The sequence below is a fragment of the Bolinopsis microptera genome, chromosome 7 (genome assembly GCF_026151205.1).
Source record: "Bolinopsis microptera isolate Bmic1 chromosome 7, MBARI_Bmic_1.0, whole genome shotgun sequence".
Lineage (NCBI taxonomy): Eukaryota > Metazoa > Ctenophora > Tentaculata > Lobata > Bolinopsidae > Bolinopsis > Bolinopsis microptera.
The window spans coordinates 15,254,836-15,280,915 of record NC_087078.1 but is presented as its reverse complement, the minus strand read 5'-3'; the positions used below and the strand labels follow the sequence as shown (position 1 = coordinate 15,280,915).

Sequence of the window (26,080 nt, the reverse complement as noted above, 5' to 3'; positions counted from 1 at the left end):
TATTACTTCAGGCACCCTAAAAGAACGAATAACTCACCACTCGCCTATTTTTAACATATTTAACTGGAATGTTGAAGTCAACTCTGGAAAAACTTCTATTAAACAGTACTACGATTTCTGTCAATCAAATGTTAACGGCTTCCTAGTGGATCTTGAAGATGAGCTTAAAACTAAAATAATCGATAACTTTACTGAATTCCATGACACTTACAAAAACTGCATCGAAAAATCGTTTAAACTAGAAACCCCGAAAACCTCTAAGAGAACTGTTAAGGTTAACCCTTGGATAACTCCCGGTCTCATTTGCTCAATTAATAATCAGCATAAACTTTACGAAAATTGGGTTGAGATAAGAAATAGAAAATGTAAACTCGGGGAAACTGATAACAAGGGCGGGATTTGCCAGTGCCCTGAATGCTCACTATACTAAAACGACTACTACTAAAACGTAGTCGCTACCTTATCTACAAAGAATACAGAAAAGTCCTAAAGAAATGTCATGTACATGCTACATTTATCAATGCTGATTTTTATTTTAATGGTAAATATAATTACAAAATTAACAGTTAAGGTGCACTTGTAGCACAATGCGTTACTGTGCCGCGCCGAGCTGAGATGAATTGACATCGTCAATTAAAGGTGCACAAATTTGTACTTCAAATCTTTATATTATTTTCACAATTACTTATTAAAACCAAACTAACTTGAATCCTTGATTCACGATGTCAATCCTTTGCAGCTCGGTGAGGCACAGTGGTGCATTTCGCTGATCTACCGAAGTGGTTGCGAGAAGAATTATTTGATGCGCGGCGCGACCCAGTAGTGCATCACGCTACAACTTGAATCCTAAAACATAAACAGTGCAGCTCAACTGTTGTTTTACAAGCCTCATGTCACGGTACGTGTGCGCGTTTGACAAAAATGGTTATTTGCTCATAATATAACTCGTTAAGAAATACTTTTCATGCTTATACTATTATGTAATTATAGCTATAGGTCTTTTTAGATATTAGCAAAAAAACATTGGTCATGGTACAGCCAGTTTATTTTTACAATCCCAAAGGCCAAGGTTACTCAATTACTCAAAATTACCTGCGCTTTTGTCCTCATAATCATATGCGACGTGTGTAGCCTTTTAGACATTTATTGCGTAAACGAGGTGTCGTACGTCACCTCAAGATCGGGTGACAGGGGGCTGACCATGCCCGAACCTAATTGATCATTGATTGGGTCTGAGGTCACGTGATTATGAGCCATGGGGTCACGTGACTATTACGTCACAAGACCTTGTCCTATGTTTCCCGCTCATTGGACCAGGTGAGCTTGCATGCTTGTGAATGAAGGTGTAAGTACAGCTGTACTGTAGTTTATACCTAATTAACCCCTATACACTGTCACTATGCACTATAGAAACCTGAAAAGTGGTTACTGCATACTGAAGGGAGAAGTGCCAAGACTACCTCACTCCTGCGCGCAGTGTTGTGACCTCCCTTCGTCGTAATTAGCTCATATTCAGATTGAACAATTTTGAAGTCAAATAAATGTTGTTTCTTTTAGATTTGAATAAACAATAAGGATTTAGTCCGAAAGTAATTTGTCTACTAAATAACATTTTGAAATTATGAACAAAATTGGTAAAAATTTGCCATAGTTGTGACCAAAAAAACTACGCGCAGAATTAAATATTTCTTCATAAACGCGTGAACATTTTTGAGTTTAACATTGAATATCTTAGCTCGGTTATTTTAATACTTAATTTTAAAGTATCTATCCGATAACTAAACATTTTATCTTTACGACAGTATAATTTTTTTTTGTATATTTGCTAAATTAAAAAAACAGTAGGAATAGAAACGTCGAAGGTCTTGCGCTTATTTCAGTCCCAAAATATACCCTAATCATAAACTTCATAAAACCCACTGAAAATGATGTCTACAGGCATATTTAGCCCTTACACCTTCCCAAATCATTTAGCAAGGATTCAGAGCCAGCTTTTAAAATTAGCTTTCGAATAACATTGTTAAGACATAAAACTATAAATAAATGAGTGCGTTTTTCTCTTTCGTCTCAACAGTTTCTCTTTCATTTTAACACTATATATCAGTAAAAGCAATCAGCGATCTTTATTCATCATTAAAGGAGTAAAATAATTGGTCCTCGTTAATGTTTAGTGTCTGATTACAGTTTCGGTCCGACCTCCACACCTGAAAAGATATTGGGGGTATTATCAGTTAAGTAAATGGAAAAATCATATTTGCATCATAAAACTATGAAAACATTGAAACTAATATTTTTGAAGGCTCGCCTATTCGTTTAAGCAATCAAATAGTCAGTGCAAAGAACAGTTGAAGGCACCGGGAATGTTTCAAATAAATCCTCTGTCTACTATCAGACCACACACTCCACTATGCACTTCAATGTATCGTATAACAATGGCAGTTGAAATGTGTTCCCGCCATTTTAAAATCAAAAATGTGCGCAGCATCTTACGGGTTATGCGCCGTGATCAACGGTCACGGCGCAATGGTTATGCGCCGTGACCATTGATCACGGCGCATACACATTGCGTTTAAATTGTCGTATAAATGTCCAGCTTCTCTGTGAAATTTAGTTGACTCGACTAATTTAAAAATTTAATACTCTTTGTTTCATTCTAGTTTAATTGTATTTCTATTATGGTCGGAAAGAATTATAATGTTTTTTTCTTCTACTGGGCCACATTCAGCCTGTCATTCCGCCATATTTTCAACGGCTATGAACACTAACATATGAACACTTATATGAGCCTGGCCCCATGTAAGATGTTTCTTTGTAGTCAGCAGTGTATTACTATTTCGGTTTTATAGTCGCATTTAATTCAGTTAATATTTTTGGTTTCTTCACCTCTTCAAAGTTCAATGTAATTGGTTTGGAGGTCATTTGAAATAAGGAGGTAAAATAACTCACATAGCTTCCAGCAAGTTTCACGGATATAGTGATTGAGTTTCTAGTCAACCTAGCCTCTTTGCCTGACTGATTTCTTGTTCGGCAGGGTGACTGCTTAAACGTCAACTTCAACCTCTTCCACTGCATCGAATCGTACTAGTAGAATTTGTACCTGAAATATTACATTTAGTTTAGCGACCTTCACATGCGGGTCAAACTTAGTATTTCTGAAAGTTTCGCCAAATTTCATTGATTTCAGAGGGTGTGGCACGTCACTCTCTCCTTTTAGTTTTAATTATTGTCGCCATAAAATGACAACACTTTATACTAGGAACTCCAAAGTTGACAGACACATTTGGTATAATAATTTAAGTGATTCCCAAAATTTCAAGTTGATTACACAATTTGGCCAAGTTATGACCCATTTAAGGGCTAGCACGACTTGGAAGCTGGAGAAATGTCGACTCCATCAGTCCTACCAGCAGTTTTTTGATGACATGATAAGGGCGATTCAACCGCAAGTCAGGTCAGGGAGAGTTTGGAGACCAGACAAGGAACTAGATTGTGCTGAGAGGGACTTAGTCTGTGAAGCGGTGAGAGGAATGGTCGTACAGCAGGGCAAGGATTGGTTTTGGAGAATGGAAGAAACCGTGGAAGAAGATGAACGCCCGGGAACAACAAGCTGAGGTCCTTCAGAGAGTTAAAAGAAACCTCGAGCATGAAAGGGAAGTTCAATGCGGCTCTCTTGAGATGCAGTCAAGATGGGGACAGTGGAGGGAAGAGGTTATGAAGACGGACATGAGCTGGCACACACTCTTCAAGTATGGTGATTCGCTCACAGGTTTTATGCTAAGTGCGACTTATGGTACTGTGGTCACACCAAATTGATTTTTTTAAATAATCCAAATACAGGCAGCGATTTAGTCAACTTAAGTTTGTCATTTATGTAATTGAACATTAAAAATGTATCCTTCATAGAATTTTGTATTATCTCGAGGGTATAAAATTGTCAATTGAGAAACACGTCATAAATCTAAACAAATAAGTTCATTAAAATAGCTATCAATCAGTAAATGAACGAACCTGTACATCTAGATGATGTAGGTCCACCACTTGTAACTTGTCAGACCGGTAACTTGTCAGGCCGGTTGTTGTACAGCTTCCTGTTCAGCCTGAAAACACATTTCTGTTACCATGACAACGTTACCATTACAAGTTACCCGTGATGGGGAGTGTCATGAGGTTACGTGACTGATAAAGTTAATACACCTCCTCCCCACTAATAGTGCACTAACCTGGAAATGAGGGAGTAGACTCCAAAAAGTGAGGACCAGCGTGATGTCAGTAACTTTTAAAAAAGCCCGGGCCTATTTTAGATCCTGAAATTAGTGCCAGGAGTCTGTTTCGTGGATTATATTGTTGGCTTTAAAGGGATTTAAAAAGTGTAAACAGTATAAGGGTATTTATAAAACACATAATTACTGAACACGTGTCGAGATTAACTTAAAACGTGAAAAATCAATAATCAAGTAATCACACGTTTCCTTGCCCCTTCCCTTGTCTGAAAAGTGAAAACTATCCCCTCCCCTTTCACCGAACGTGTGTCTAATCACGAGCAATTTAAATCAAACACGTAAAAACAAGTAACACATAAATGCGAGTACAGTGGCAGTCAACTACATGAATGGTAGTCAACTGATAGTGCGGAGAAACACGTCACACACGTTAGGCCAGGAATGTTCCGCGCCATATAAGGAATAATTCACTGGGTGTACAAATAAACAATGTGGTTGGGCCGTGAACTGGTGGTATTTTTTACACAACTTGTTTTAGTGGGCTTGTCAAGTCCTGCTCGATTATAGTAGTATAGAAGTGAGGCGGAACACCATAGTATGAAGACACAGGCACTTTTAGAATTAGAGTCCATTTTAATATCACTTTTCACGCTCAGTGCTTCAGACTTTAAATTAAAACTGGCACTTTCCATTTTAACTTCGGCTAATTGATCCCTTACCAATATAAGATAAGTTGTAAATGTAAGTATGAATTGTGGGTCAAATAAGACAGTAGTTTTTATGTTCTTATGTGAATTTTTAATCTATAATTCCGATCCCGGCCAAAAACTCAAAATTGGCCGGGGCCGGGAATAAACACCTCCCCCGGCGCCGGGAATCCCGGTCGTTCAGTGCATTACAGCACAGTAAACATAGCCAAAGTTGTTACTTGTCAAATGCTATAATAGAATCTCTAGAATACAAATAAATTCATTCGATCAACATCGAAAATGACGTCACAACGACGGTTATGTCAATGACGTCACGAAGCTCACTTGAAGTTTTTGCTGCTGTCTGAGTTTATCAGCTTGTTCACCAGTCCTAGTCGCTGTACTTCTTCAGCGTGCTGATTCAACAGGGAGATGCTTCTTTCTTGGTCTTTCAGCGCTTTTAGCTTCTCCTGAAATAATCGAGAGGTAATATTGTCTTCTTTCTCTAATAACAAACAAAATAATAAACAAGCAAATAAACAAAGTTTTGTCTGCTTTCAAGCTCAAAAGTAATAGTAACACTAACACGACTCACGAGCCCTTTAAAGCTTGTAATAATGTAAGGCGTGACTGTGTTTTCTATGGACAAAATTATTTCAACCTAATTTCTGCATGACAATGTTTAACCTAATTTCTACATGACTATGATCCAGCTATCAGGAAAATTTAAACATCTAATAATTTAAAATTATATCATTAGAACTAGAAGTTCATTTAAAAGTATCGAAATCTTAGTTCTATTTTTACAGTCACCTTTTTAACTATTGAGTTCAATGATTGCTAACTTTGATTTACTCTTTAACTAAAGTTTGCTGAAATTAAAAAGTTGTATGATAAAAAGGTACACAAAATCAAAAACTTAGTCGATTAAACTCGTTTCTAGTCTGCGTCCAAACTTACTTATTATTATTAAAGTTAAACGTTAGAATTTATAAATAATAGTAAAACAGGATTTAATATCTCCCAAAGGATCAACCTCGTGAACTGTAACTTCGATTTAATAAAAGGCTCGAATAAAAGCAAAGAGGTTACTAAGCACTTACCTATTACCCCCATGACATAAGGTTAAAATTCTCCCCTAACGAGATATTGGCGAAAAACTGTCTCGATCACCTGATATGACCGTATAAGGAAGTTAGCCTAATTTCTCTATAGTGTTTCAGTGTATGCTTTTGTAAAGGATTTGGTTAGGGTTAGGCCGTTAGGGTTGGGATCTGATTAGAGGGTTATGGTTTCCGGGTTTCGAATAGTTGTTTAGGGCCATCTACAGAACGGGTTGAAGAAGTCACGTGACAGGCGATTGTAGAGTGATTAATCATCATCCACCATAACTGCCATCGTAAACAGTTAATTAATTAGGTATCAACAATCAAGCACAATATATAATACAGCAGGGCTGATTACTGCTGACACATTATAAAGCAACTAAGAGCAGAAATATGGATGATGGAATAACGCGAGGCAACAGTGAACTGGGCGCAATTAAGGCGCGAACAGTGAACGCACGAGGTGTAAAACTCAAAGTGCTCCTTCATCAATTATGTTCACTCTTAGACGGATTTGACACGCGAAATTGCGCGGCAATTATGCGCGGCGCGTAAAACTTTTGTAAACCTTTCGGACAAGGGTTAAATTATTTTTCTACTGTCAACACAGCCCAAGTTATACATGTTTTAATATCAAAAAATGTCCAATTTTTTTGTATCATTTTTAACTAATTTCTTTTTCAAATCGCTGCCACATCAAAATTATTTTACGAAAGTACATTAAATTTTCACAGAAAGCATGCTTAATCGTTTTAGAACTATATTAAAAAAGAATTTAATATAAAAAATGTTAAAACTTTAAAATTATCAATTGAATAAATTGCCAACGTCCAAATATGTGTAAAATACGACGAAGAGGGGTCACAACACTGCGCGCGGCAGTGTACCTGCGGTACATATATACGCTGTTGTCAGCACTGCGCACGCGCGCACGAACCTTCCCATCGGGGTTCGTGGATAGGTGCTTTTCTTGACTTGTGAAACAAGCGCGCCCGAAGTGGCGCGAAAGCACATGGTTAGGTGAAACAAAAACGTATAAGCATGTACATAGAACGGTCAACATCTAATTGCGCCCTAAAGAATAGTAACGTATGCACGTACGCGCGCTAAGTAACTTGATCCACGAACAATGCAAATGAAATATAAAAACTCATAAACTTGCATTGGAAGACTTCGCCGCTTTGACGCGCCGCGCAAATTATCATTCTTACTTCGCCGCGCATCGAAGTAAGAGATCTCAGCCTGACGAGATCGTTGCTCTTTTAATTCGCAGAGCAACAATCTGGAAGACCGGTTGACATTGTCAATCAACTCATAAACTTAACGGGTGATTTTAACTCATAAATTTTAAATTTGTTTCACTGTTTCACTTGAAAAGAAAAACAAATTTTAGAGAAACAAATTTGAATTTTGATCTTTATTACAGATTAAACATATCATATATAACCATGAAAGCCGCGCGTCGGCTGATTGCCTCAACTTGGATTGGTAGTCATTTCAGTTTACAGAAGCTGAAGGACGGCAGCTCAAAAGCCCCAGTGAACCATCGGAAAGATCAAGGACTCGAGTGCCAATAGTGGCTTTTTCGAACCCATTTTCGCCGATTTGCTGTGGCCCAGATGAGCCGCGCCCTGCTGCTTAACGGCACATGATGGTTTTTGTTTAAATACTTATTTAAATTTAAGCGATAATTCATTTGGTGGTTTACAGTTTTTGAATCATGTTCATCATTTATTTTTCGTTCAGTTATCACGTGTTTACAATTCAGTCATACCATGCATAGTCAACATTGTTGAGGCAACCAGCTTCCGCAGTTCAATAATTGGAGACCGAAAATATAAATTGATCGAAATTTACAATTCATCGTTATCAAATATAGTCAATAATATTCTTGATTCCATTTAGTACATAATAAGTTGGTTTTATTCTCTTGCAACACTACTGCACAAAAATAATAAATAAACAATAATATGATATAAATCAAGAGGCTTGCATATAATGAACATATTGACATGGGTGCAGAATTGAGTCTGTACGAAACCTAGTAGTTTCAGTTCCTTGTTTAACATAGCAATGTAACAATACCATGTCATTTTAATTTTAACATGGAACAATGAAAATGTGGAATTGTATCGCTAAACAGAATTATCTTGAATATTTCGGTGGCTACTTCGTTTATTCTTTTTTAGCTGCAATCTTGGCAATTCGACTATTGAAGTTGTAGCATCAATTTGCATTTCTGAAGAACCTTGCCTTGGAGGGAGTCTTTGAAGGGGATGTGGTCTTTGATGGGGTCGAAATCTTCGTTGATTAGAGGATCTCTTTGAGGGGAGAAGTTCAGAAATCTTTTTTCTCAGAAAATGTCTGAAACTTCGCACACTGAGCGAGTATACAAAAAAATTCGCCATAGTGTTAATGTTGGAGAAGTGATATACAACGTTAAGTGTAGTGCTGCTTGGTTGAACTCCTGCAACTGCTGCTACTGCCACCACAGTTGTAGGCAGATATGATAGCAAAAAGACTACGACAGTAAGTAGGACTGTGATCACACCCTCCCATCTCAGTGATTCTCCGTGTCTGGAGCCAGCTCTACTGGCCACAATCAGGAGGAGAACAGAGCTTACGATGAGTATCATGTAGGGTACGATACTAAAAACAGCAACACTGATGGGGAAGTAAAGTGTATACCATATTGGCACAGTGGGTGAGTAAAGATCATAGTTACAACCATAGTCTATGTAGCTGAACCTTAGTGTGTCTCTTATGTAAAATACATTTACCACTAGTACTGGAGTGTACCAACCTAGCATCAAGAGCCATACAACAGAGCAGATTCTATGTCCCAATCGCGTGGACCATGCCCCAGTTTTCAGGGGATATTTTACCATGATCAGTTTCAAGATAGCCATAGCAGATGTCAGGAACACAGTCATTGGACCACACATCCAGCTTATATTATACTGAACATGGCAGAGAATTTCCCCAAACACCCAGCCATCCATTATCAGTGCCACAAATCCTGGAAATACTTTAAATACAGCTAGCATTAAGTCACAAACAGCCATGTGCTGCATCACTGCTATTATCACTTTATGGAGTTTTATTGCTTTATATCTAATTGTTGCTATTAAAATGATGCAGTCTCCTACAAGCGATGCAAGAAAAACTGTTAAACTCCACAATACAAAAATTGTTCTCTCCGTGTCATCTTTGATAGCTAATAGCGTCTTGTTGTCTGTTTTCATGTTGAAATAATCTGCCTGGTCATAAGATTGATTACATTTCATACTCTTAATTTCAGCTAAGTTAATTTAAGAAGACAACTCTGCTTGCTGAGAGAGAGAGAGGATTTACTAACAAGCAAGCATTTAGGAAATTGTATTAAAAAAATTTCACAACTATATAGCAACGAATAAATTTGGTACTGGTTTTTAAGATGCTGGCAGACAATACCACCTCCTAAGTTGGGACTTGTAACTACAGCAGGGACATAGATGTGAATCACGTGATTAGGTGAACCAGCTACTCAATTTAAACTTATCTAACACTCCTTTCCTCAATTTGAATAACTGTGCGAAAAGCTGTATCATATTACAAGCAGGCCTTTTGTGAAGGAAGTAGTTACTAAAGGTAAGCAGGACCTACTAAAGCAGTCCGGTAGGTTGTAAACCTACAAATGTGCAAGCGTTGCAATTAATCACACCAGGAAATTTTATGATGGGGGCTTGCTAGAGTTAATCATTATTTATATCATGTTTCAACTTTATCGTCGTGCGTGCGCGTAAAGCTCGCAGCTCGCACCGTTTTACCATTTTCCAACTCAATACTACAACACCATCCTATTCACCCCATCCCAACCAAATCCCCTATCACCCTATCTCCAATAACAATTCCACCACACCAAATTTTCATCACACAACCCAATACAACACCATCACATCACACCACCATACCTAACCTATCAAAACTATTCCAAACACAAAACATAACCTAATACTAATCATCAAACATTCCTCTCCTTCACATCATCCCCCTCCATCCTCACTTCTCTTCATCTCCTTCAATCCCACTATCCACCACCCTCACACCAAAATTATACATCTCAATCCCACTAATCAATCCTAAATTTTATCCCACCCCCCACAACTATATCTATCACCCATAAAACCACCACTTCTATATTCCTCCCCTCTACATAAAAATCCCCCATACCTTTCAAATCTACCCATAAAAACTCCACAACTCTCCCATCATTCACCTATCTCCAACTAAAAACCCCCCCCCCTACCCTTAACAAATAAAACTTCAATCCCCAACTTCACCAAAACACTCAACAATATAATCTCTATTCAACACCAACCATAACCACTCCTATCAAACCTTATACATTAATACATGATACCTTAACCATACCCCATATCACAATTATAATCAAACAACACATAACATATAAATTCCTAAATTCCCACTCAATTTTCATTCGACATCCTAATTAAAACTCTTATTTAAAAATCACCTCATTTCAATATCTCACACCTGTCCACTCATCTTCTCCTTCCCACCATGATAAAACTCCATCGCCGCTCAACCCCAATCCTTTTGATGGATCATAACAAACCCTTCTCGCTTTTCAACTTACACCGACCTTCCTTACAAAACCAACACATACCATACACACATACATACCATAGTCTCCAAACCAAATATAAATTCATCAGAAATCCTCCTCTAAGCTACCACAATCCCCCCACAATTCTCCCTTCTAAACGCCATAAACGCTAAAAACGGTAGTGTAAACATACTACCCCGGTAACAAAAACCAAGTGACTACCTTATAAGGAGTGTATTATAAAGTATCAACACCACGCGGACTACCTTATAAGAGGTGTAATATTGTAATATAAAGTATAACACCACGCGACTACCTTATAAGGAGTGTAACTATAAAGTAGCAACACAAGTCGACTACCTTTTAAGGAGTGTCAATATAAAGTATCTACACCACGTGACTACCTTTATAAGGAGTGTAATATAATAGTTAACAACACCACGTGACTCTATCTTACAAGGAGTGTAATATAACAGTAACAACACACGTGGACTACCTTATAAGGAGTTTAATTAAATAACAACAACCACGTGATACCTTATAAGGAGTGTAATATAATATAAACAACACCACTGACTACCTTATAGGAGTGTAATATAAAAATAACAACAACCACGTGACTACCTTTATAAGGAGTGTAATATAAATTAACAAACCACCACGTGGCTATCTTACAAGGAGTACTAATATAAAGTAACAACACCACGTGACTACCTTAGGGGGTGTTAATATAAAGTAACAACACCACGTGACAATTTACAAGGAGTCCCCCCCGTCTCTTTTTTTTCGTCCATGTTTGTCTTCTTAATCTCTATCTCGAAGTTCGAAGTTAAATTAAAATTTAAAAAATTAAATAATCAACACGATCAGCAATAGATTTTATAAAAATTTCAGTCCCCATCTTTTATCTCTGTTAAAAATTTCCCCAAAGTTATCGGCAATAAAAGTGTCATTGTAGATTATAAATGTCTATACGGTCACACGTTTTAGCCTTCTCATCAGATCACAAATTATTGTTAGGAATATAAACAAGAAATGGGCCGCTTTTATATTTGTGGATGGCTGCTCATTTCCCGATCCGTGATGGCGTAATTTATCATATTCCATACAACCTGGCTGGGACCTCAAGCTTTACTGTTTATAACTATATGCATGCAAATCGTGGGCATGTGGACGTGACAGTCCCGAAGCCGCAGCCCCAGTTAATTCCATATTCAACATTGTTTTGAAAATCGTGTTATATGTATATTTTTATGCAACCCTATATTATCTTTATTGTTTAGGGGGTCGTTCGACCTTATCTACTAATGACATTTTCGAAAATTTTTACCATGCACTTACGGGGAAAAAAATAATTGAATATAAAAAAATATGCTTATGATGCCAATGCTCGATCTAAATTTAACAATAAATTACCCCCTCTTTCAGTAAGGCAGCTTCCTAAATGTAACAGCATCAATACAACAACCAGGTGAAGCATTACCAACTGAGGGTGACGGTGAACCACTGAGGTAATTCTGTTTCTGAAACAACAACGTTTCAATTCATATCCTCAATAGGGACCGGAGGAGCTTCTTCATTAATCAGATTGCACTGCGGGAGTCTAGAGATTTAAGCCTATGATATCTATTCGTTAACATGTTTTCTAAAAGGATTACCGTACAGAGAAGGATTAATGACTGAGTTGGAAGGGAAGTCATGGATAGGGAGAATATGGGGGTATGTTGATGCCGAGTTTTTAAGCTCCAGAGAGTGGAGTCCGAAATGAAGGATGAAAGGGACCCAAAACAATTAAAATCAGTTAGAATTATAAATGCTATGTTTCTTTGAGTATACTTTGAGCTTTCTTTGGATATTTTCTTTTCTCTGTTTGTTGCTTACATGTGGACTTGAGGTTTTAGCAATGTGTTGATGATCCCATATGCATACGGCTGATGATAAGAAGGCAAAACAGATTAAACTCCAAGACAGACCATACATAAACGTTTTGCGGATCGTTTTTGTCCACAAAAAATATTTAAAAGAACAAACACCGTCATTTCCGTAAAAACTGTATTTTCCTCCGATCAAGTGCTCCCTTCTCATAATCATTGTTAAATTTCGTCAATAAGCAGTGTTTATTCGCTTACACGTGAACTTTCGTCCATCTTTTATCCTCCATTATAACCCTTTATCACACCACTGAGTATCTCTGTAAAAGTAGGGAAGAAACAACTTTATGTTAGGGTTGTACGTCATTCCATTTACGAACTAATCTCGTACGATGACATGAGAGGTCCATGGCCATCATGAGATTAGTAGAATGGTGATAGTAGGGATAATACGGCAATTGTTATTGAAAGGTGCCTCCCTAAAACATGTATTTTAAAATCAAAACCTTCTAAACAAGCGATAAATACTCAGCAAGGTTCTTGGAAAACAGGCGATATTTGTGTCCCAAATTTGCCTAATGACACCTTGAAAGACAAAGAGCACATATTACTGATAACCAAACAACCTTGTTGCCTGCAGTACCTTTCCCATACACCATGGTATTACTATTGCCAATAGGACACAGATATTGATCCAGTAAGAAAGTCTCCAATGTTGATTTGCATTCCAAATTAAAAGTAGTTGATTAATGTGCTTGAATCTTCTGTCATTAACTAACAAGTCGGATTGTTAATGATAAATTTCGCTAAGTTAAGGATCACTGCGAGTGGTTCTATGACCCAGGTTATATTTTTAGAACAATCCCAAGAAAACAATTTCCTTGCCACAGTCCTACTTCACTCATCCGGAGTAGTCACTGCAAAAAATTTTGTTCCTTTACCGTTACACTTCTCCGAAACGGGTAATCAGCTCGTTGGATTATCACAGTGTAAACACATTGGTAAATCTCTTAGTCAGAGCTGTCCCGCAGTCATCCACCAGGTTTACACACTTTATCATAAGTCAATCAGTGGTCATTGGTGCCTGAAATATGATGTTGGTTCTTTCAATCCTTTTTCGTGATTTATTAAGATTTCTTTTCAGAGGAATCAAAAATTGTTCAAACTTGAGCCGCTTCTTGTTAAGAGAATGTTCTCGTATCCTTGTAAACTCCAGCGCAAGCAGCAGGTTGTAGGAGTTTTAAGAGGCAGGAGGATGCCCAAACATCTGTTTACTAAAAGCCATCAGCACGTACTGTTCTCGTAGAAGCTGCTACCAATCAGTTTGTCTCTGGGAACATGATAGAGGTTGGACTGTTTTTTTACAGCTCCAATTATACCTTACTCTGGGAAAAACTCAAAAGGATTTCTGCGAGGCATATTTTTTTTTCAATAAATCTTCCCAATACTATTGGAACACCTGGTAACAATATGAAAGAAACTTTTGGCCCATTCCTTTTTCGGGTTTTCCAAACTTTTCGTTCGATGTTGGTAAGCCGTGTAAATCACATTTTTGGTTTTAGGCGAGTTTGTTCGCAATGCTTTCTCCGCCGCACAAGTATTCAATCCATTACATAGATCTTCGATTTTAACAAACTCAGTGGATCCAACCCCGCACAGAAGACATTTCACAAACAATGCCCTGAGGGAGGTATCCTAAAAGAGCTGCCAACAAGGCAGGTGGGTCCAAGCCAGGAGTACAGTTCATCTCACCTCCCACACAGTCCTCTGTACCGTCATTTAGCCGGATATAGGCAGGGGTGTTTGGTTCCCATTTTTATTTAGGATCTACGAATACGGTTGGTGCTCATCATCTCTCTGCACCGCCAGACTGAGTCTTCATCACTTTGATTCAACAGCAATCAAACTATATCCGTTAATTTACAAAGCTCATGAATATGGACTCTTCATGAAACTGAGGGTTGGTGACATTAACAAATCAAAACCATCGTCACACAATAGAATATTTTCCATTCATTAAAAATACTAGCCTTCAAAAAAATTTGTTACAAACGATAACTTCAGGATAGAGACGTTGGGTCCCATTACAGGGCAAGTAAGAAACACTCCCTCTTTTCGTCAGTGCAGTTTGTTTGGTCTAGAAAATATTTGCGCAGTGTATCGGCTCACTGGGAAAGGACTTTATACAACAAAACTTCAACTCGAAATCAAAAACGAACAAAGTGCCGTTGCTTCTTTTTAGACCAGCGCATCTTGTGAATGTTCTGTATTAGGAAAACCCAATTGTTTCCACTGCAGAAGCTTTGAGTAATTAAAAACCACCATTTCGACACTTAGGGTCCAACTTCACAGTTGGTAACAACCCGTCTTCGTATCTCCATCGTCGCAGTCTTCATAACCATCACAATATGTGCTGGTTGTACATAGTGAGGCGAAATTCCTTTTTTACACATGATACCATATATGTAACCGTTGCAATTTGCTTCATCGAAACAATTTGTTAAGTTTTTTTTTTCGCAAATACCATCGCATGGTAACTTCAGCTTTGGTATTTGTGACGGTGGTTTTACAATAGTCATCCAAGTTCAGGTCGCAATAATGAGAGACTGCAGCTTTTAACTGTCCACAAACCCAGTACCGACTACTAAACTTCTTTCCATTTTTTCCCAAATGACGGGCGTCAGGTGTACTACCAAATAATCCCGGGACAGGGAAATAGTGTTACTCTGTATGAATAATTCGCGAGTAATTCATTTCTGCAGAATAATGCCAAAAGGACCTGATAATAAAAACAGCTTTCATTCGGACAAATATTTCGAAACAAAGAATGTTGGTAGACCATTGTTAAAGACTAAGGGGAGGTTATGGTGTAATACGTTTCTGATGTACACAACGTAAAACCTCAAAGTAAGATTCATCGGGTTCAGAGGGCCGGACAACAATAGATATTTGCCATCGGGGGACACTACAGTCCACATCGTCTCCTCACACTGGACGTGGTTGTGTTAAAATTTTTTTTTAAAACTTTTATTTACACTATACTCCCTAAGAACGACAAGTTTAGTCCTACCTAAATTTATCAAACTTTTGACTAAAATTGTTTGTAAACCAAAATTTCATGCTAACTTCAGTCTCAAGAATACATTTTTCGGCGACTAATTTTAAAGCAGACCGAAAGTTCAGTAGAGGAAATATGACATGAATATTATTAGCTTAAACATTGTTTATAATTAATATATGACATCACGTTCCTACTGACACACAACCGACCAAATTCCTATTGCATTTAAAGGGGTTAGAGCTCCTACTTGGACATTTATCTTTTTAATCGATCCATCCCAATGCTCTGTTGAAAACGGCTGAAGGATCATATCTACATAAACTACGTAGTTCAACAAAAATGGAAAAGTCGGTAAAAGGGTTTGAAAAAGATACTGAACAGTGAAGACTTAGGTGATACAGAGTCCATACAAAAACTCAGGAGGTCTGGATCGATGTTATTGAAATTTCTGAGAGTAGTAGTAATGCATTGCGTAGCTTAATCAGTAATGCTCAGACAGCACGGGTAGACTAAAATTTGTTGTTCGCTAGGTAAATGGAATTGAAACATGGTATCGGAAAAAGTCGAAAAATGTGACAAAATCGTTGTAGACTAAAAAATTTGCAAAATTTGTGACTAAAAGTTATGTGTAACAAAAATTTATGGGAACCAAATTTTATTAGCCCTAAGGTATTACAGAATAACCAGTATTCATTACAGGTTATAGTGTTAAGCAATTGTAGATTTGGCTGGATTTTATTATTTACCCGTTGCTGGTCTATGACTCGATTCTCTCTCCAGTCGTATATAGAAGAGGCTGTTACGGGGGATTATTCTGTCGGATCGAACAAATAAATTCAAAACACATTATATTTTGGAAAAAATAGCAATTACAGCACTTTATAATAAGATATCTCGGATTCTAAAGAAGCTAAATGATCAACTTCGACATTTAAATTTTCGAAATGATCACATTGAGTTGGGTAGAGCATAATGTCAAAGTTATTAGTTATCGGATTGCTGAGTTATTAGGCCAAAACCCATTTTTACACTGTCGCGTGTTGCGAGTTTAAGAGCTTAAACTGGGCAGTAAAATGATCATACTGAGTGGGGTAAAGCCTAGTTTCAACGTCATCAGGCATCAGGCTGTCGAGTTAATAAACCAAAAGCTTGCAAATAGACCAAAGGCTTGCAAATTTCACCATCTAGAAAAGCCAGTTTTTGTCAAAGCAACAGCTCCAAGTTGGCGTTTTCAATAATGCAACGCGAGTAATCTCGCAGCTAGGGTAGGCGAGGCTATGACATTATTATGCTAATCCCCTGGGGCTCTTAGAAGGATAGAAAACGTAAAGAGGGCGCCGGGCGGTCAGCAATCTTCCTTGCCTTCAAACCTTTTGTTACACACGTTCCCTAGCCTAGAACACCAGATAATTTTGAACAATTTGGCGGCTCGTATACGGATCTTACAACCACACTGAATATTCAACGCTCATTTTAGTGGATCTAAGTCTAATTGGCGTCCTGGTGGATTTAATCGATCGCATCACCTTTAAAACTATTGTATCATAGCAGAGCGGTATACACGCTCACATGCTACCAGTACCACGTCTCAGCGTCTCTTGTAACCCTAGGATTTGGGTTTGGATCTATCTTTTGCAACTGGCGGTTGCTAAAGAACTGTTATCTTCCAGTGGAGGATGATACAAAAAATAGTGTAGAATAAAACATGAAATAACAGATGGGGTAACTACTGTTCGTAGATGTACGGCGTTTAGTCGGTTAGAACTGCCCTGACGTTCACGAAAATTAAGTCGAATTTGTACACTCTAATTTTTGTAAGGTATACAAAATCATCTTTCGGGATAATGGTAAATTTTAAAAACCCTTGGGAATTCACAGTATGACGATGATAATCACACACTCCTTACAGTCCAAATATAAAATAACAGTCTCTCTTCATAGAATTATTCTAGCCGCACGTATTATAATCTTAATAAATCCCACAGGAAGGGAGTCCCGAGATCCTCCTCACGGAACGGTCAGGGAGGTTTAAAAGTCAGTAACTCAGACAACTCGATAGCTTCCTCCAATTCCAAACGGATGTTGTACTGCACTCCTATTGTTGGGTCTCAACCTCCCTCACGGGCCTCTACTCCTGCTAAAGGATATGTTAGTTCCCTTATCTTTTTAGCTGGACTTACCGTCCAATAAGCTTCTGCTGTTGATAATGATCTTTGTAATCTTAGGACTTATAAAAACTTGTTACACTATTTTAACTTACTACCAATAATCTCCTCTGAGAAGTTACAATATGAACAGTATAAGACGCGAATGAAACGTAACTAATTTACAGTAGCTGATTCACTAAAAGCCTACTTTCAGGACTTCAACCCAGGCCCGGGCAGCTATGCGAACAGTGAATACAACTGTGAAGTACAGGATATCATGTCAGGAAGAAGTGAAGCTAGACGGAACAGTGAAGCCTCACCTCGACAGTTCGAGAATAACAGTGTCTCGCCCCGACAGTTTGAGAACAATACTTCTACCCGGCAATATGATGGAAGGAAGGGAAGTGTTGATGAAGAGATCGCTAAGAGGCAACCCATCAGAGCCAAGAGATCCAGGTACTCTTTGAAGTTATCATTTGATCGAAGCTGCATAAACTTTGTGCTCTAATTCAATATGTTGAAATATAAATTCGATCACAAGTATTTAATAACGTTTTAAGTTTTCAGCGTTGCTCCGAATATCACTTTTGCAACTATCACAACCCACAGAGTGCTGAGGAGGGATAACAAGGTAGTTACAGCTGGGTACGACAGTGGATACAACGAGGAAGGAAGCAGGAAGTCCTCACCTAACAGACAGGTCTCACTCGGCAGCCCTAAGACCTCCCCCAGATCAGCTCAGGAGTAAGTCGGACGGTTTGATTCTGTTTTGCACTTCCGTAAGATATAGTCTTAAACTTTCATTAATTGATTAACTGCCCGATTAGATTTTGGTATACTAAATACTTAAATACCTGTGTTATACGTCTTCTACAAACTCTCTCTCTCTCTCTGTTGAGAGATGGAAACTTCACAGATCTGTTCCACAGGTTCAGATCCGAGATATCGATGGTACGTGATGACGTCCAGGAGCTGGCGGATCGTCTCCGTAATCTGAGGTCCTCTATAAACTCTTCCAGATCCTCTTCTCCTGTCCTACCTCCCAGGAACAATAACAGAGAGGCTATCCGTGATAGACTGAGACGGCTACAGTGTGGGTAAGTGTGGAAAAGATCCTTGTTGTTAAATTGAATGTGTAAATGAAGTCCATTAAAAGAACAATCATATCAACCTACCGTGCATATGACTCTACTTTTCGATTTATTTGAAAAACTGAGTGGAGACTCTCACTTTTTCCTCAAAAATATCAATTATATGATCGACCCACTAGACTCAAGAGAGCGAAAACAGATTATCAGAATAAAGGGAATAAAATATTTATTCTCAAAAGTCGAAATTCCCCTCCTGTCAGAAGTCCAGCAGATTTCGACGTAAGATCAGGACGAGGTGCCTCTCCGGACCACTCCGGACACGATAGATACCGGAGTAGCTCACCTCAGGCACAACACAGAAGTAGCTCACCTCGAGGCTACAACCGAAGTAGCTCACCAGCCGGACATTCCCATAACAGGAGCAGTTCTCCTCGAGCTTACAACAGGAGTAGTAGTCCGGGGGCACGGCATATCGCACCCAGAAGTCCTGTACTCGGATATAATAGACCCTCCTCGAGGTAATGTTAACCCTTTTTAAATGTTTTCACTTCATTTTCTGAGTTTTCACAAACATTTTGCAGTTTCTCATCATGAAGTGTTCTGTGATTACAGCTGTTCAGCAATGTATTATACAGTGTTTTTTTTTTCAGATCCCATTCGCCAGACGTCAGAAATTACAGGGACAGCAGACATCTGTTCTACGACCGACCTCCGGAAGTTGGGCATAATGTAAGAAACTGTGATTTTTTATTTAAATCTTTATAGAATCGCGTTTGAACTAGAATTGTAAAAGTTGCACAGTTTTTGTGTGACTGCGATTTCAACGAAGCTGATTGCTGAATTAATCGTTAATCCTTGTAGGGGTATCCACCAAAACCACCTATAGAAGTAGGTGTTCGCATCGGAGGTCCCTCTTCAGCAGCTAATTTCGATGTCGGACCCTCTCATTCGCCCAGAGCAGTTTATCCTATTGAAACTTTCCAGTACGTCTTTCTTTCTTTTATAATTTTGTGAAATTGAGATCCAGCCAAAGTTTCATGTCAAAAATGCAACTATGGAACTTTTGATACACTTTTAGTCGAGGTTACATCGGCATATCTATTTATTGCTAATTGTAGAAATTATTTATAAAATTATACCTCATCTAATATTCTAATAAAAGTATAGGGTACCAATTTAACTTATACAGGAATAATGACCCCTTGCAAAATTACGATCCCCATTACAATTGGTAAGCTTCATGTAACTAATGTAGTGATGTAACGTGCAGCTATCACATGAGCTGTAGTATGCTACCAAGCATGGTTTGAAGTGTTTGTGATTGGAATGTAGTTTGATATGAGTGTGAGTATTGTTTCAGTGATTACCGGTCTACACGTCGTAGTAATAGGTACAGCTTGTCGTATCCGAGTAACAGAACAGGAAGGGGTGTTAAATTTAGTGTTACAAAGTAGGTACACTTGTGTTCACTGGAATTAATCTTCACCCTGCTTGAATTTAATACTCTAGTAACGCCTACGTTCTAACTTCCAGGCCTATTCTTGTCGGATATTTTGGGGATTGGGTTTTTTGCAACCACTTTCTTTCTCAATCCATTGTACACTCAGTGTTTTGAACTGGTACTCCTAATTTGATATTGTTTTTCTGCTTTATCAAGTTTGTTTATGACTCTTCTCTTGCATGACTGAGTGCTGATTATAGGAACTAGGATTGTATCACTATAAGCTCATTGCAAAGAGCTGAACTCTCAATTCTAATTAATTCATCGTTCAACTTTACTCAGTTCACCCCTGTATAATAAGTGTATATTGTATAACATTGTATTCCAATGAACGTGATTGTGTTAGAATCCACTACCCCTACCACCGATTCATACGTTGAACATAGTCTTATTCTCTACTTTTTTATCGGCACTCGTACTCTTTTTAAATCATAGTGATGCATTTATTCATTTGATGATACGACAGAAGATGTTAACAATAATTGAATGAATTGAGATTGTTCTCGGAGTTATTTTCGCTTTTATCTCTTAATAATTTCAGCGTATCTCCGACCTCCGGATTAGAAACGCACTTCCACTTCAACTTCCACGGCAATAATGGGGATTACGGGTAAGTGCCTAACATTATTCTTAATTATTGGCCCGTAGCCATGAATGTTGGGTTTTTGGCGACTTTTCTTCGATGGGAGATTCTGGACTCTCATTACATTCCTCTGACTATACTATACATTCTGTTGAATTTTAATTTCATAACTAAATTTAATAACCTTTCGCAAAGTTATAAAATTGTAGGCAGCAAAGCGCAAACACGGCTATCAAAAGTCTCAGCTAGTGAAGCACATCCTCTAGCCTTCTAACTTTCTAATGAATTCTTTGTAAAAAAGCTGGCAAGTTTTTGTTTTCAGATGTCGATCAGCAAGTAAATCAGAGCAACCTCAATCATTATTCTACGCGGGCTAATTGTGCGAATTTTGATTATTTTTCAATATCTGTGTGTATCCTGGTATTAAAAATTATGTATAAGCATGTAGAACGTGATAGGTTTAAATTCTCTGTTGAGAACCTAGTCAATCTTTTAAACTCTATCGCCCTATTTATATTACTGAGGTGTATGAAGCACCCAAGAGCATACTCTAGCACTGCACTCCAGTGCTAGTGTCTTAAAATGTAGCACCAAGTCTGCAGTATGTAGCCCTATCAAATACTTCTATAGCACTTTTAAAGTGCTAGTATGCACTATGTAGCACTATGCACATGTTATCGTAGTGCTAGTATGCACTATGTAGCACTATGCACATGTTATCGTAGTGCTAGTATGCACTATGTAGCACTATGCACCTGTTGGTGTTATCATAGTGCCAGTATGAAGTGCTAGTATGTGCACTATGTAGCACATGTTGTAACAAAGCTGACTATAGCGCTGACTGCTGTAACCCCAGGCTCAGGTAACTAATTCTGTACTGTGTCCGACAAGGAACAACGAGAATGGTCACGTGACCCAGCCCCCCACCTATCCTGTGTTCAGACAGACTTCCTTCTGAGAGGATCTCCGCACCCACCTTCGGACCACACTTCAACCTCCACCCCCGGACCTTGACTTCGTCCCTCTTTCTCCGATCATTTAGCTGGAGAAATATCCAGAAGGTTTGGAGGGAAGAAACAGGAGAGGATCAATGTCTGTAGTGTATACTTTCTGGGTAAAAAAAGCTGGTGTTCAGAAACTGTATTGAACCTGAGTGTCCGCGAGATTATTGTCATCTCAGAAAGAACAGGATTTAGAGAACTATAACTTGCTTGCATGAATAGATATTTATTTAATGAACACTTGATAGAGTGATCCTGCGTGTCACACTTATCTTGAGTCGTTGCTGAGTGGCTAGGACTGAGTTGGGTTATCTCATGCCCAAATATGGTAAACATTGAGTTGTTGCTGAGTGGCTAGGACTGAGTTGGGTTATCTCATGCCCAAATATGGTAAACATTGAGTTGTTGCTGAGTGGCTAGGACTGAGTTGGGTTATCTCATGCCCAAATATGGTAAACATTAGATTAAATGAAGTTGTTATTTGTAGGTGATATATTCTGATTAGATTCCACGGAGTTCCTTGAATTGGGTCCATAGTTATATTTTCATGACACTTAGCTTTCTTACTCTATATTAACTTTTTAAGCATTAAGTGCTAACAAAGTAACAACTTTGCAGCTGTGGGAAAATTTAGGAAGCTGTGTTGTAAAATCATCGAGGACTAAAATTCTTTACCGATGGACTGTAGTATTATACATTTTATTTAGATTTTTAAGTTTTTCTCTCCTTTTATTTAAATCGTGATAAATCAAATAAAAAGATATAACAATTGTTCATTTTGAAAAGAAACATAAATAATGTACAACAATTTGTATAGTTTTTGTGGTAAGTTATTTTTATTCATTTTGCAATCTTATTTGAGATTCCGTTTGCATGAACTTTTGATCCGATGTGTTTTCTTTGTTAAAAATGCTCGTCCAAATTATTGAAATTAGTTTCACAGTTCATTCAAACTATAAATATCACGAGTGATCAATTATCGAGTTTTTAAGAAATACCGGAGCTGGATTCAAAGCTGTCAACAGATTAAGTGATTAAATGATATTAAAATTTAGAATTATATCATCCTTCTTCAACACATACAATAAGTATTCAATATTACCTATAACATGTATAATATATGCTAATCACTTTAAAATTACGTTTCGTTCAGAAGGTACCGCAAATCAAAAACCGAAATGTGTGAACATAAATTGCGGTAATTAATTGAAGCAATTTGCATGAAATTCAATCTAATTAAGTGACCACGCTTAGTTTATACACTACAACAGTATCTGCCAAAGAGTAAGCCAACTTTAAGAGAAAAGCTGTCTGCCTAATTAACGAAACCACGTGACAGTATATGCACTGTATAAGAAAGTACCACGTGACACCCCACGTGTTACCATGGCAATGCTAATGTAATTAGTCACGTGTCTGCACATGCTCGTGTCATCATAACAAGCCTAATTCTATTTTAAATCTGTGAATTGCTATTAATAGGTCGTTCTATTTGAATACACATGCTTATGCGTAATTTTACAATGAATTGGCATACGTGATGCGTCACATACTAGTACAGTTTTGTAATTGTTTCCATTTGGTTCTTTTTATCCTTGTGATCTTGATAGTGACAATATTTCCGACGGTAATAATCGAAAAGTAGCGTGAAAACTGTACGTTTCCTACATATACACTGTACACTGTACAGACACAGTGTCACTACACTTACAGGGTAGAGACTGGAATTATTTTGTATTGATTAAAAACATCTCTTTTTACTTGTGAATTATAATTATTGTGATCAATCATAGACCAGGATCGAGGTGGCCTTGTTTACGGGTGGGAAGGGGGGGGGGGGGGGGGGAGGGGGAGTGCACCCCAATTTATAAAGATCTTGTTGGGTACTTGCACTTATTTAGTTAGCACCCACGCCGTGTTTAATACAAAAAATATCAATTAAGTATAATATATTGTAATATTAAATTGTGTTCATTTTTAGCGTTAAAACACTACCTCATAACTATTACTATAAGTATACGGATACCATACTAAAACACTACCTCAACCTATAACTATAAGTATACGGATACCATACTAAAACACTACCTCAACCTATAACTATAAGTATACGGATACCATACTAAAACACTACCTCAACCTATAACTATAAGTATACGGATACCATACTAAAACACTACTCAACCCTATAAAACTATAAGTTTACGGTACCATACTAAAACATACCTCAACCTATAATTAAAGTATACGGGTAACCATACTAAAAAAACATACCTCATACCTATAACTTTAAAACTGTTGGCAATTTCAGGGATGGCTGTCAAACAATTTACATTTCTTTCAAAAATATAGCTTTAAAATTACGGCTCTTCTACACGGTATAGTATGGTATCCGCTATACTTATAGTATAACGTATTCGGATACCATACTATTCCGCGGTAGAAGAGCGAAATTAAAGACGATTTTTTGAAGTATGATTGTTTGTACAGCCATCCCTGAAATTGCCAAACATGTCTTGTCAAAATTTAGTCATAAATTGGATTGGGGTATTAGTCCTACAGTGCTGCACGCCGCCGCCGCCGATGATTTTCCGGCCACGCCGCGCACCGCCGCCGTTTCCGACGGCGTATACGGCGTGAAGTTGAATTTGTTTATACTACATACTATAGTTATTATCGAGCCTTGTGTCAAAATCAAACAATGTTAAAAAAATTGGTCACAACATGGGATTATTTTTTTTATTTTTCCTTGATTTCTATAGTAAAATTTAATCTGCGAAATCACGTGATCTCACGCCGATTACGCCGCCGCCGACGATTTTAACCACGCCGCCACCGTTTTGAAAAAAAACGGCGGCGTGCAGCACTGTAGTCCTATTTACAAGTTAGGATTCTCTCTCGACATGAACTGACAAATCATAACCTATAGCAGCTGAACCCGAGCCTAACAGTAAATACCTTGCCCCGATATGTGACATATATTAAACTAGTTCAAACTTGTCAGGTATATTAAATATCTCTGCTGACGGCCAACTAACCCTTAGTCCGGTTAGTAGAGCCGTACTGCCAGACATTTTGTAAGTGAGTTGTCAAACGATTACTAAAATTTGACAGTGGATTGAACATCTTGATAATCTAAGTCCAAGTTATAACCTGCAACCTGGGGACTCCAGGCGCACAAGCTGATGAGGTTAATCGTTTTTTTAAGTGTTCATATAACGAACGGAGGATATGGGGGTGTGACCATGTACTGCTTGCGGAGTGAGTGACATGCTGACTGTGTCGTCCAGTAAAGTTCAAGTATCTACCTCAGTACCTGGTAGTTGGCCCTCACAAGTTGTATCAAAACATAATGTTAATGATAAAGGATAGTAAACATCAAACGTCTGGCTCTCAGTTGACCCGTGAACGGACATAACGGACAGGAACGAGCGAAACCTGAGACTGATTGAAAGTTTTCAAAAACTGGAAGGACAAGGGCACATCATGAAGTTTAGACCGATAATATTGATCATACCAGCTTGTCTTTCAGCTTGTCTTCAAGCCTGAGACTGAGAGGAAGGCGTGGCAAGTGGCGTCATTGCCTACGATATAATGGTTAAATTAACTGTCAGTCACAAGACAAATTAAATTTCATCTTAAGCCACATCCAAATCCTAAATAATCTGCTTGGAAATACCGCTTGGAAGATTTGTCCAGATGTAGATGCACCAATACTATTCACAATTCAGTGTTCATAGGGGTCTAATATGGGAGTGAACCAAAAAAAAATGATTACGCTAGTTTAATTTCGACACAATAGCGTTGTGTAAAACTGGATTACAGAGGGGGGGGGGGGGGGGGGGGGTAAAATTGTTCAATAAATTATGACGTAATATGGAAACCACACCGGGGGGACCCCTAACACGTTACCACATCAGACTGAAATAGCCGTGGCGTCATGCCCTGTTACAATGATATCCAGACTATACGACCTGAGCTGTGTTGCTGTTGTGAAGCATTATGATCCCAACAAGTTATCTTCATCCGTCAACGGACAGGTTTGTTTTGGATGGTTCATGGTAGATATAATAAGGATTAAGGAGGGTCTCTGGTAAATCTTTTGCGTTTTCTCAAGAAAAAATTAATTAGTACAGTATGAAGTAAAGTTTTAGAGTTAAGATTAGTGTTTCAGCTCAATGTTGTTTTTTTATTTAACCAA

General features: G+C 38.1%; 2 protein-coding genes and 1 long non-coding RNA gene across 5 annotated transcripts in view; 1 reads left to right on the top strand and 2 right to left on the bottom strand.

The window, feature by feature from the left end:
- Nucleotides 1-22,758, top strand: part of LOC134817910 (uncharacterized) — a gene marked incomplete in the record, with an annotated part of 51,085 nt that extends 28,327 nt beyond the window's left edge. The window contains 10 exon segments of the mRNA XM_063827280.1: nucleotides 17,557-17,704; nucleotides 17,918-18,159; nucleotides 18,313-18,447; nucleotides 18,633-18,800; nucleotides 19,055-19,312; nucleotides 19,445-19,523; nucleotides 19,656-19,777; nucleotides 19,984-20,025; nucleotides 20,837-20,905; nucleotides 21,735-22,758. Coding sequence (XP_063683350.1) covers nucleotides 17,557-17,704; nucleotides 17,918-18,159; nucleotides 18,313-18,447; nucleotides 18,633-18,800; nucleotides 19,055-19,312; nucleotides 19,445-19,523; nucleotides 19,656-19,777; nucleotides 19,984-20,025; nucleotides 20,837-20,905; nucleotides 21,735-21,744 — 1,273 coding nt within the window.
- LOC134818419 (kynurenine 3-monooxygenase-like) overlaps nucleotides 1-26,080 on the bottom strand; it is a 927,626-nt gene that overhangs the window by 743,173 nt on the left and 158,373 nt on the right. The gene's annotated exons all lie outside the window — the stretch shown is intronic.
- LOC134817913 (uncharacterized) lies at nucleotides 1,679-6,442 on the bottom strand. 3 transcript variants are annotated; one of them, XR_010160582.1, is made up of 7 exons: nucleotides 6,013-6,442; nucleotides 5,723-5,781; nucleotides 5,255-5,379; nucleotides 4,221-4,304; nucleotides 4,009-4,097; nucleotides 2,947-3,097; nucleotides 1,679-2,204 (listed from the first exon to the last, which is right to left on the bottom strand). It is a non-coding gene; the product is annotated as an uncharacterized LOC134817913 (long non-coding RNA). The 3 variants fall into 3 exon arrangements; XR_010160581.1 differs by having other exon boundaries at nucleotides 5,723-6,442; XR_010160583.1 differs by lacking the exon at nucleotides 5,723-5,781.